The sequence below is a fragment of the Oncorhynchus kisutch genome, linkage group LG27 (assembly GCF_002021735.2).
Source record: "Oncorhynchus kisutch isolate 150728-3 linkage group LG27, Okis_V2, whole genome shotgun sequence".
In the NCBI taxonomy this organism is placed as follows: domain Eukaryota; kingdom Metazoa; phylum Chordata; class Actinopteri; order Salmoniformes; family Salmonidae; genus Oncorhynchus; species Oncorhynchus kisutch.
Window position 1 is genome coordinate 41,346,973 of NC_034200.2, and position 12,733 is coordinate 41,359,705.

The 12,733-nt window shown below is 46.3% G+C and overlaps 1 protein-coding gene across 3 annotated transcripts in view; it reads right to left on the reverse strand.

The window, feature by feature from the left end:
* col6a2 (collagen, type VI, alpha 2) overlaps positions 1-12,288 on the reverse strand; it is a 42,045-nt gene extending 29,757 nt beyond the window's left edge. The window contains exons 1-4 of one of the 3 annotated variants that reach the window (XM_031806707.1): positions 12,080-12,288; positions 9,374-9,467; positions 8,311-8,411; positions 4,175-4,318 (exon numbers count right to left, since the gene is read on the reverse strand). In XM_031806707.1, coding sequence (XP_031662567.1) covers positions 4,175-4,318; positions 8,311-8,411; positions 9,374-9,458 — 330 coding nt within the window. In that variant the 5' untranslated portion in view covers positions 9,459-9,467; positions 12,080-12,288. Of the gene's footprint in view, positions 1-4,174; positions 4,319-7,986; positions 8,152-8,310; positions 8,412-9,373; positions 9,468-12,079 lie in introns of those variants that run through there. The other 2 variants (XM_031806708.1, XM_031806709.1) reach the window with 2 other exon arrangements.
* Positions 12,289-12,733: the final 445 nt, after the last annotated feature.

The window sequence follows — 12,733 nt, forward strand, 5'->3', positions numbered from 1 at the left end:
TCCCCCTGAAACAACAACAACAGTTACTGTATCCCCCTGAAACAACAACAACAGTTACTGTATCCCCCTGAAACAACAACAACAGTTACTGTATCCCCCTGAAACAACAACAACAGTTACTGTATCCCCCTGAAACAACAACATGTAGGTTCAACCTGTATGAAACTGTCTTTAATGTTGTGCTCCATGTAGGTTCAACCTGTACGAAACTGTCTTTAATGTTGTGCTCCATGTACTGTAGGTTCAACCTGTACGAAACTGTCTTTAATGTTGTGCTCCATGTAGGTTCAACCTGTATGAAACCCTCTTTAATGTTGTTCTGTCACGCCTTGGTCATAGTGTTTTGTGTTTTCGTTATATATTTTGGTCAGGCCAGGGTGTGACATGGGTTTATGTGTTGTGTTTCGTATTGGGGTTTTATAGGCATTGGGATTGCTAATGATTAGGGGTGTGTCTAGTGTAGGCTTGGCTGCCTGAGGCGGTTCTCGATCAGAGTCAGGTGATTCTTGTTGTCTCTGATTGGGAACCGTATTTAGGTAGCCTGAGTTTCACCTTGTATTTTGTGGGTGATTGTTCCTGTCTCTGTGTAGTTTCACCAGATAGGCTGTATTAGGTTGGTGGGTGATTGTTCCTGTCTCTGTGTAGTTTCACCAGATAGGCTGTATTAGGTTTCACGTTCCGTTTGTTGTTTTGTATCTATCAGTTATTTCATGTATCGTTCCGTTTTTCTTCATTAAAGATCATGATTAACCACCACGCTGCATTTCGGTCAGACTCTCTTTCTACAAACGAAGAACGCCGTTACAGAATCACCCACAACACACGGACCGAGTGGCGTGGTTACAGGCAGCGACAACAGGATCGAAAGGAGGAATGTAGCATGGAGTATACGACGTGGGATGAGATAGACAGGTGGGCGGCCGACCCAGAGAGAGTGCCTGAGCCCGCCTGGGATTCGCTAGAGCAGTGCGAAGAGGGCTATAGACGAATGGAGTTGGAGAAACAGACACGGCGGCGCAGAGCGAAACCCGAAAGTCACCCCAAGAAATGTATTGGGGGGGGGGGCTCAGAGGGAGAGTGGATGAGTCGGGTGTCTGACCTGAGCCAACTCTCCCTGTTAATCGTGAAGAGCAGTTGCAGTGGGAGAGGCTGCATCACTTGGAGAATTGGACATGGGAAGAGGAACTGGACGGAAAAGGACCCTGGGATCCGCCAGTCAGCCATGATCTTCCAGATCTGCTAGTCAACCAGAATCTTCCAGATCTGCTAGTCAACCTGAATCTTCCAGATCCGCCAGCCAGCCAGGATCTACCGGAGCCTACTACCTACCTGAGCTTCATCTCAGTACTGGGCTTCCTCTCAGTACTGGGCTTCCTCTCAGTACTGGGCTTCCTCTCAGTACTGGGCTTCCCCTCAGTTCCGGGCTGCCCCTCAGTTCCGGGCTGCCCCTCAGTCCCGAGCTGCCCCTCAGTTCCGGGCTGCCCCTCAGTCCCGAGCTGCCCCTCAGTCCCGAGCTGCCCCTCAGTCCCAAGCTGCCCCTCAGTCCCGAGCTGCCCCTCAGTCCCGAGCTGCCCCTCAGTCCCGAGCTGCCCCTCAGTCCCGAGCTGCCCCTCAGTCCCGAGCTGTCCCTCAGTCCCGAGATGCCCCTCAGTAACGAGCTGCTCCTCAGTTCTGTGGGGTTCTGGGTGAGGACTATTAGGCCATGGTCGGCGGCGAGGGTGGATTATCCCAGGACGCGAAGGGGAGGAACTATGACATTTATGGAGTGGGGTCCACGTCCCGAGCCGGAGCCGCCACCATGGACAGACGCCCACCCGGACCCTCCCTATGGTTTTGAGGTGCGTCCGGGAGTCCGCACCTTGGGGGGGGTTCTGTCACGCCTTGGTCATAGTGTTTTGTGTTTTCGTTATATATTTTGGTCAGGCCAGGGTGTGACATGGGTTTATGTGTTGTGTTTCGTATTGGGGTTTTATAGGCATTGGGATTGCTAATGATTAGGGGTGTGTCTAGTGTAGGCTTGGCTGCCTGAGGCGGTTCTCGATCAGAGTCAGGTGATTCTTGTTGTCTCGGATTGGGAACCGTATTTAGGTAGCCTGAGTTTCACCTTGTATTTCGTGGGTGATTGTTCCTGTCTCTGTGTAGTTTCACCAGATAGGCTGTATTAGGTTTCACGTTCCGTTTGTTGTTTTGTATCTATCAGTTATTTCATGTATCGTTCCGTTTTTCTTCATTAAAGATCATGATTAACCACCACGCTGCATTTCGGTCCGACTCTCTTTCTACAAACGAAGAACGCCGTTACAGAATCACCCACCACACACGGACCGAGTGGCGTGGTTACAGGCAGCGACAACAGGATCGAAAGGAGGAATGTAGCATGGAGTATACGACGTGGGATGAGATAGACAGGTGGGCGGCCGACCCAGAGAGAGTGCCTGAGCCCGCCTGGGATTCGCTAGAGCAGTGCGAAGAGGGCTATAGGTGAATGGAGTTGGAGAAACAGACACGGCGGCGCAGAGCGAAACCCGAAAGTCACCCCAAGAAATGTATTGGGGGGGGGCTCAGAGGGAGAGTGGATGAGTCGGGTGTCTGACCTGAGCCAACTCTCCCTGTTAATCGTGAAGAGCAGTTGCAGTGGGAGAGGCTGCATCACTTGGAGAATTGGACATGGGAAGAGGAACTGGACGGAAAAGGACCCTGGGATCCGCCAGTCAGCCATGATCTTCTAGATCTGCCAGTCAACCAGATTCTTCCAGATCAGCCTGTCAACCAGAATCTTCCAGATCTGCTAGTCAACCAGAATCTTCCAGATCTGCTAGTCAACCTGAATCTTCCAGATCCGCCAGCCAGCCAGGATCTACCGGAGCCTACTACCTACCTGAGCTTCATCTCAGTACTGGGCTTCCTCTCAGTACTGGGCTTCCTCTCAGTACTGGGCTTCCTCTCAGTACTGGGCTTCCCCTCAGTTCCGGGCTGCCCCTCAGTTCCGGGCTGCCCCTCAGTTCCGGGGTGCCCCTCAGTTCCGGGCTGCCCCTCAGTCCCGAGCTGCCCCTCAGTCCCGAGCTGCCCCTCAGTCCCGAGCTGCCCCTCAGTCCCGAGCTGCCTCAGTACCGAGCTGCCCCTCAGTCCCGAGCTGCCCCTCAGTCCCGAGCTGCCCCTCAGTCCCGAGCTGTCCCTCAGTCCCGAGATGCCCCTCAGTCACGAGCTGCTCCTCAGTTCTGTGGGGTTCTGGGTGAGGACTATTAGGCCATGGTCGGCGGCGAGGGTGGATTATCCCAGGACGCGAAGGGGAGGAACTATGACATTTATGGAGTGGGGTCCACGTCCCGAGCCGGAGCCGCCACCATGGACAGACGCCCACCCGGACCCTCCCTATGGTTTTGAGGTGCGTCCGGGAGTCCGCACCTTGGGGGGGGGGGGGGTTCTGTCACGCCTTGGTCATAGTGTTTTGTGTTTTCGTTATATATTTTGGTCAGGCCAGGGTGTGACATGGGTTTATGTGTTGTGTTTCGTATTGGGGTTTTATAGGCATTGGGATTGCTAATGATTAGGGGTGTGTCTAGTGTAGGCTTGGCTGCCTGAGGTGGTTCTCGATCAGAGTCAGGTGATTCTTGTTGTCTCTGATGGGGAACCGTATTTAGGTAGCCTGAGTTTCACCTTGTATTTCGTGGGTGATTGTTCCTGTCTCTGTGTAGTTTCACCAGATAGGCTGTATTAGGTTTCACGTTCCGTTTGTTGTTTTGTATCTATCAGTTATTTCATGTATCGTTCCTTTTTTCTTCATTAAAGATCATGATTAACCACCACGCTGCATTTCGGTCCGACTCTCTTTCTACAAACGAAGAACGCCGTTCCATGTACTGTAGGTTCAACCTGTACGAAACTGTCTTTAATGTTGTGCTCCATGTAGGTTCAACCTGTACGAAACTGTCTTTAATGTTGTGCTCCATGTAGGTTCAACCTGTACGAAACTGTCTTTAATGTTGTGCTCCATGTAGGTTCAACCTGTACGAAACTGTCTTTAATGTTGTGCTCCATGTAGGTTCAACCTGTACGAAACTGTCTCCATGCAGGGTGAATTCATACATTTAATGAAAACCAATACGATGTAAAGCATAATAGCAATCAATCTATGTTGACTGCTAATGTGTGTGTGTGTGTGCGTTTGACCCACCTGGATGAAGGCGTCCTTGGCCTGTATACGGCTGAAGACCTGTTGTCTCTGGGAGAAGTGTAGTCCTCCTAACTGCCATCTGATCTGGACCAGACCTTTATAGTCAGCATCCTCCAGACGCTCCGCAAAACGCTCTGTAAACATCTGCACACACATCAAGGAGGAGGAAAGGGTTAGACATCTATCTATCTATCTATCTATCTCTATCTATCTATCTCTATCTATCTATGGAATCTACTGTATCTATCTATCTATCTATCTATCTATCTATCTATGGAATCTACTGTATCTATCTATCTATCTATGGAATCTACTGTATCTATCTACCTATCTACCTATCTATCTATCTATCTATCTATCTATCTATCTATCTATCTATCTATCTATCTATCTATCTATCTATCTATCTATCTATCTATCTATCTATCTATCTATCTATCTATCTATCTATCTATCTATCTATCTATCTATCTATCTATCTATCTATCTATCTATCTATCAAAACGCTCTGTAAACATCTGCACACACGTTAAGGAGCAATAAGAGTTTATAAATAAGAGTTTATAAATAAGAGTTTATAAATAAGAGTTTATAAATAAGAGTTTATAAATAAGAGTTTAAGTTTATAAATAAGAGTTTATAAATAAGAGTTTATAAATAAGAGTTTATAAATAAGAGTTTATAAATAAGAGTTTATAAATAAGAGTTTATAAATAAGAGTTTATAAATAAGAGTTTATAAATAAGAGTTTATAAATAAGAGTTTATAAATAAGAGTTTATAAATAAGAGTTTATAAATAAGAGTTTATAAATAAGAGTTTATAAATAAGTGCTAAAAAGGTTAACTTAATAATAAAATATATTTAAATGTTATAAATATTTATATTTAAAATAAACATACTAATATTGTAATTATAGTGTTGCAGTAAAAGGTGAAATCAATAAATCAATCAATACAGGAACGATGATGCTCTCCATCAGTGATCCAGGGGGAGGGGGGACATTATAATATAGTTGTAGTAGGAACCTTAATGCTCTCCATCAGTGATCCAGGGGAGGGGGACATTATAATATAGTTGTAGTAGGAACCTTAATGCTCTCCATCAGTGATCCAGGGGGAGGGGGGACATTATAATATAGTTGTAGTAGTAGGAACCTTAATGCTCTCCACCAGTGATCCAGGGGAGGGGGACATTATAATATAGTTGTAGTAGGAACCTTAATGCTCTCCATCAGTGATCCAGGGGGAGGGGGGACATTATAATATAGTTGTAGTAGTAGGAACCTTAATGCTCTCCATCAGTGATCCAGGGGGAGGGGGGACATTATAATATAGTTGTAGTAGTAGGAACCTTAATGCTCTCCACCAGTGATCCAGGGGGAGGGGGGACATTATAATATAGTTGTAGTAGTAGGAACCTTAATGCTCTCCACCAGTGATCCAGGGGGAGGGGGACATTATAATATAGTTGTAGTAGTAGGAACCTTAATGCTCTCCATCAGTGATCCAGGGGAGGGGGACATTATAATATAGTTGTAGTAGGAACCTTAATGCTCTCCACCAGTGATCCAGGGGGAGGGGGGACATTATAATATAGTTGTAGTAGTAGGAACCTTAATGCTCTCCATCAGTGATCCAGGGGAGGGGGACATTATAATATAGTTGTAGTAGTAGGAACCTTAATGCTCTCCATCAGTGATCCAGGGGAGGGGGACATTATAATATAGTTGTAGTAGTAGGAACCTTAATGCTCTCCACCAGTGATCCAGGGGGAGGGGGGACATTATAATATAGTTGTAGTAGGAACCTTAATGCTCTCCATCAGTGATCCAGGGGGAGGGGGGACATTATAATATAGTTGTAGTAGGAACCTTAATGCTCTCCACCAGTGATCCAGGGGGAGGGGGGACATTATAATATAGTTGTAGTAGGAACCTTAATGCTCTCCATCAGTGATCCAGGGGAGGGGGACATTATAATATAGTTGTAGTAGGAACCTTAATGCTCTCCACCAGTGATCCAGGGGGAGGGGGACATTATAATATAGTTGTAGTAGTAGGAACCTTAATGCTCTCCACCAGTGATCCAGGGGAGGGGGACATTATAATATAGTTGTAGTAGTAGGAACCTTAATGCTCTCCATCAGTGATCCAGGGGAGGGGGACATTATAATATAGTTGTAGTAGTAGGAACCTTAATGCTCTCCACCAGTGATCCAGGGGAGGGGGACATTATAATATAGTTGTAGTAGGAACCTTAATGCTCTCCACCAGTGATCCAGGGGAGGGGGACATTATAATATAGTTGTAGTAGGAACCTTAATGCTCTCCACCAGTGATCCAGGGGGAGGGGGACATTATAATATAGTTGTAGTAGTAGGAACCTTAATGCTCTCCATCAGTGATCCAGGGGGAGGGGGACATTATAATATAGTTGTAGTAGTAGGAACCTTAATGCTCTCCATCAGTGATCCAGGGGGAGGGGGACATTATAATATAGTTGTAGTAGTAGGAACCTTAATGCTCTCCACCAGTGATCCAGGGGGAGGGGGGACATTATAATATAGTTGTAGTAGTAGGAACCTTAATGCTCTCCACCAGTGATCCAGGGGGAGGGGGACATTATAATATAGTTGTAGTAGGAACCTTAATGCTCTCCATCAGTGATCCAGGGGGAGGGGGGACATTATAATATAGTTGTAGTAGGAACCTTAATGCTCTCCACCAGTGATCCAGGGGGAGGGGGGACATTATAATATAGTTGTAGTAGGAACCTTAATGCTCTCCATCAGTGATCCAGGGGGAGGGGGGACATTATAATATAGTTGTAGTAGTAGGAACCTTAATGCTCTCCATCAGTGATCCAGGGGGAGGGGGACATTATAATATAGTTGTAGTAGTAGGAACCTTAATGCTCTCCATCAGTGATCCAGGGGGAGGGGGACATTATAATATAGTTGTAGTAGTAGGAACCTTAATGCTCTCCATCAGTGATCCAGGGGGAGGGGGACATTATAATATAGTTGTAGTAGTAGGAACCTTAATGCTCTCCATCAGTGATCCAGGGGGAGGGGGGACATTATAATATAGTTGTAGTAGTAGGAACCTTAATGCTCTCCACCAGTGATCCAGGGGAGGGGGACATTATAATATAGTTGTAGTAGGAACCTTAATGCTCTCCACCAGTGATCCAGGGGAGGGGGACATTATAATATAGTTGTAGTAGGAACCTTAATGCTCTCCATCAGTGATCCAGGGGGAGGGGGACATTATAATATAGTTGTAGTAGTAGGAACCTTAATGCTCTCCACCAGTGATCCAGGGGAGGGGGACATTATAATATAGTTGTAGTAGGAACCTTAATGCTCTCCACCAGTGATCCAGGGGGAGGGGGACATTATAATATAGTTGTAGTAGTAGGAACCTTAATGCTCTCCACCAGTGATCCAGGGGGAGGGGGGACATTATAATATAGTTGTAGTAGTAGGAACCTTAATGCTCTCCACCAGTGATCCAGGGGGAGGGGGGACATTATAATATAGTTGTAGTAGGAACCTTAATGCTCTCCACCAGTGATCCAGGGGAGGGGGACATTATAATATAGTTGTAGTAGGAACCTTAATGCTCTCCATCAGTGATCCAGGGGGAGGGGGACATTATAATATAGTTGTAGTAGTAGGAACCTTAATGCTCTCCACCAGTGATCCAGGGGAGGGGGACATTATAATATAGTTGTAGTAGGAACCTTAATGCTCTCCACCAGTGATCCAGGGGGAGGGGGGACATTATAATAGAGTTGTAGTAGTAGGAACCTTAATGCTCTCCACCAGTGATCCAGGGGGAGGGGGGACATTATAATAGAGTTGTAGTAGTAGGAACCTTAATGCTCTCCACCAGTGATCCAGGGGAGGGGGACATTATAATATAGTTGTAGTAGGAACCTTAATGCTCTCCACCAGTGATCCAGGGGGAGGGGGGACATTATAATATAGTTGTAGTAGTAGGAACCTTAATGCTCTCCACCAGTGATCCAGGGGGAGGGGAACATTATAATATAGTTGTAGTAGTAGGAACCTTAATGCTCTCCACCAGTGATCCAGGGGAGGGGGACATTATAATATAGTTGTAGTAGGAACCTTAATGCTCTCCACCAGTGATCCAGGGGGAGGTTCTTGCAGGGCGATGGTCTCAGACGTGTCGATCGTAAAGTACACGTCTATAGGACACTCATGTTTCTCTGCAGGACACACACACGTTAGGGCACATGATAACACACACACACGTTAGGGCACATGATAACATACACACACATGTACATGTAAACACAAACAAACATCCAATGAAATCTCAAAATAGCCAAGTCGAAGTATTACTTCTTGTCAAGTGTAAACAGAGCACTACGCCCTATTGGACATCCAAACTACAGAACATCAAAGTCTGAGAAATGAAAAACACATTTTACAAAGAGCTCTGGTCAAATAGAGCTCTGGTCAAAACGAGCTCTGGTCAAAACGAGCTCTGGTCAAATAGAGCTCTGGTCAAAACGAGCTCTGGTCAAAACGAGCTCTGGTCAAAACGAGCTCTGGTCAAATAGAGCTCTGGTCAAAACGAGCTCTGGTCAAATAGAGCTCTGGTCAAAACGAGCTCTGGTCAAAACGAGCTCTGGTCAAATAGAGCTCTGGTCAAATAGAGCTCTGGTCAAAACGAGCTCTGGTCAAATAGAGCTCTGGTCAAAACGAGCTCTGGTCAAATAGAGCTCTGGTCAAAACGAGCTCTGGTCAAAACGAGCTCTGGTCAAAACGAGCTCTGGTCAAATAGAGCTCTGGTCAAAACGAGCTCTGGTCAAATAGAGCTCTGGTCAAATAGAGCTCTGGTCAAAACGAGCTCTGGTCAAATAGAGCTCTGGTCAAATAGAGCTCTGGTCAAAACGAGCTCTGGTCAAATAGAGCTCTGGTCAAAACGAGCTCTGGTCAAATAGAGCTCTGGTCAAAACGAGCTCTGGTCAAAACGAGCTCTGGTCAAAACGAGCTCTGGTCAAATAGAGCTCTGGTCAAATAGAGCTCTGGTCAAATAGAGCTCTGGTCAATAATATGGCACCATGTTGGGAATAGGGTGCCATTTGGGATGCAAATGCAGACTGGAGTATGATGTCAGTATGATGTCAGAACTAGAGCTGTGCATGGTAGGAAGGGAACTCACTGTTGCATTCTGGGAAGGCCTGGACGTGTGCTGCAGCTCCAAACAGTAAACACAGCACGATGAACTCTGACCTCATCATCATCATCCTCTCTTCCTACCGGACATGACAAACACAAACACACACACGCATACTTTAAAACCTTAAATCCACAAATGACATCACATTTGCATAGAATGACTGTATCTCACCTGGGTTCGTACAGATTCCTGAACAGATCTACAGATGGACAGTTATACAGATGTCTGGACATTCAGGTGTCTTTTATACTGATAACAAGTTCAAACAGGTGCCATTAATACAGGTAACGAGTGGAGGACAGAGGAGCCTCTTAAAGAAGAAGTTACAGGTCTGTGAGAGACAGAAATCTTGCTTGTTTGTAGGTGACCAAATACTTATTTTCCACCATAATTTGCAAATAAATTCATTAAAAATCCTACAATGTGATTTTCTTATTTTGTCTGTCATAGTTGAAGTGTACCTATGATGAAAATTACAGGCCTCTCTCATCTTTTTAAGTGGGAGAACTTGCACAATTGGTGGCTGACTAAATACTTTTTTGCCCCACTGTATCTGATGCTGTCAAGACCAGAATATGGCATGTCAGACTATTTCTGGCCAGACAGCATCAGATACATGGGCTACATACAGTAAGAGAGGGGGACACTGTTTTGCTCGTTAGTTTCAGCAGAGAGGAAGAGGCGAAGCGAGAGAGCTCACTCTCGCCAACATCTGTCCTGACTAAACCCAATGTGTTTCAATGGGCATAACATACAGTCCTAAGCTTATTGCCGGCATTCCTGCACTTGGGACAAGGACTCACATTTTTTAGGGCGGAGACATGAGCATCTCGTCATTATATACAGATCTCTGGTTTCCGCCACTTGCGAATTGGAAATGAAAGTTGGCGAGTGCACAATGCACTGTTCGGATGCTGGCTTCCCCTAAAGTAAATTAATGTTTTTCCAAAATTATATAACTACTCCTGTCTGAATAAAATACTTCACCAGAGAGCTTGACTTAGCCACAGAGGATCATTCGCTTATTTAAAAAATTTTTTTTTGAATAGCTGTGGATTGTTTCAAATCACAAGTGCATAGGCCTATGCCTAGTTGGGAAGCCAGCAATTTCCAGTGAAAACAACGGTCCCGTTTATAGAAATCAAACTGATTTGTTCTGTCTCCGGTCTGGCCTCCTCTAACGGTAAGATCCGGTAACGGCTAACAGGGAGGAACAGGGAGACATGTTCTGCACTGGGTGTGTTCCAGAATTATACAAACATTATCTGAGCAGAATATCATATCTTTCCAATATGTTTGTCTGAGGAACCACCATATCAACACGATAAAGCACTAATGGGATTTGTAATCTGCGTATGCCTAGGTCTGGAACGCACCCAGTCAGCACAGAACACTAACCATCTGAACAGGAACGCACCCAGTCAGCACAGAACACTGTCCATCTGAACAGGAACGCACCCAGTCAGCACAGAACACTGTCCATCTGAACAGGAACGCACCCAGTCAGCACAGAGCACTAACCATCTGAACAGGAACGCACCCAGTCAGCACAGAACACTAACCATCTGAACAGGAACGCACCCAGTCAGCACAGAACACTAACCATCTGAACAGGAACGCACCCAGTCAGCACAGAACACTGTCCATCTGAACAGGAACGCACCCAGTCAGCACAGAACACTAACCATCTGAACAGGAACGCACCCAGTCAGCACAGAACACTAACCATCTGAACAGGAACGCACCCAGTCAGCACAGAACACTAACCATCTGAACAGGAACGCACCCAGTCAGCACAGAACACTAACCATCTGAACAGGAACGCACCCAGTCAGCACAGAACACTAACCATCTGAACAGGAACGCACCCAGTCAGCACAGAACACTAACCATCTGAACAGGAACGCACCCAGTCAGCACAGAACACTAACCATCTGAACAGGAACGCACCCAGTCAGCACAGAACACTAACCATCTGAACAGGAACGCACCCAGTCAGCACAGAACACTAACCATCTGAACAGGAACGCACCCAGTCAGCACAGAACACTAACCATCTGAACAGGAACGCACCCAGTCAGCACAGAACACTAACCATCTGAACAGGAACGCACCCAGTCAGCACAGAACACTAACCATCTGAACAGGAACGCACCCAGTCAGCACAGAACACTAACCATCTGAACTAAAGTTGATTTTCGCAACTCTGTCTAAAACCGAAATATTAGCGGTGGCCAAAAATAGTTTTTACTAATTGACTGGTCACCAAATGAGAGTGGAGACGATGCGCGTGCATATATTCAAATACTTCACACACACATTTACAAGGCTTTAAAATGTGATAGACCCTAATGCATATTTGAGTCGGATATTAAAGATAACCGAGAGAGAGAGAGATTGTTTATTTGTTGTATTGTTTATTTCACTTTTGTATAATATCTACCTCACTTGCTTTGGCAATGTTAACACATGTTTCACATGCCAATAAAGCCCCTTGAAATGAATTGAGAGAGAGGCAGACGGGCGAACTAACGGCAGAGATAGCAGCAGTTAGAGAGAGCTGGGCGAACTAACGGCAGTTAGAGAGAGCTGGGCGAACTAACGGCAGAGATAGCAGCAGTTAGAGAGAGAGAGATATAGATGGGCGAACTAACAGCAGAGATATGCAGTTAAACTTTATAAACTCACCCAAAACTTATTCGTAACAGCGCGTGGAACCCTCGCCGAATCAGTCTCTCATCTCGTGGGGAGAAAGACAGGAGGAAAAGGAGAGGAATAAAATAACGTTCTGGATGTGCGCGAGGTTCGGGCGTCCCAAAGGAGAAGAGACGGCTTGCTCTCCCGTTTCTCTCTCGGTGAGCTCGAGCTGTTTTGATCCCTCCTTCTGTTCTCCTGTATGCATCCACGAGGAGGCGCCCTGGGTCCACAGGAGGTGTGTGTGTGTGTGTGTGTGTGTGTCTGTCTGAACATTCACGCTCGTGTGTTTGCATGCTTATGCGTGTGAGCGTGCACTTGTGTTGGCGCGTGCCAGTACGCCTGTTAATACCCTTTCAGCATTCAGTGATATGACTCGTTTAGATTGCGCCTAGCAGCAGGGCTTAAGAGAGAGTTCAGCAGGATCTGAATTGACCATATGAGTGCTTATAGCGATGCCTGGGCAGTGGGCTTAGCTCAGCCACAGCCACAGCCACAGACACAGACACCGGCACAGGCACCGACACAGGCCCAGACACAGACCCAGGCACAGACACAGCCTCAGCCACAGACAGGCCAGGGTGGGTGGGCGGGCGGGGTGGGGGCATCAGTGCTTTTAAGTCTTGTTTGATGTCATCTGGTTGGTAA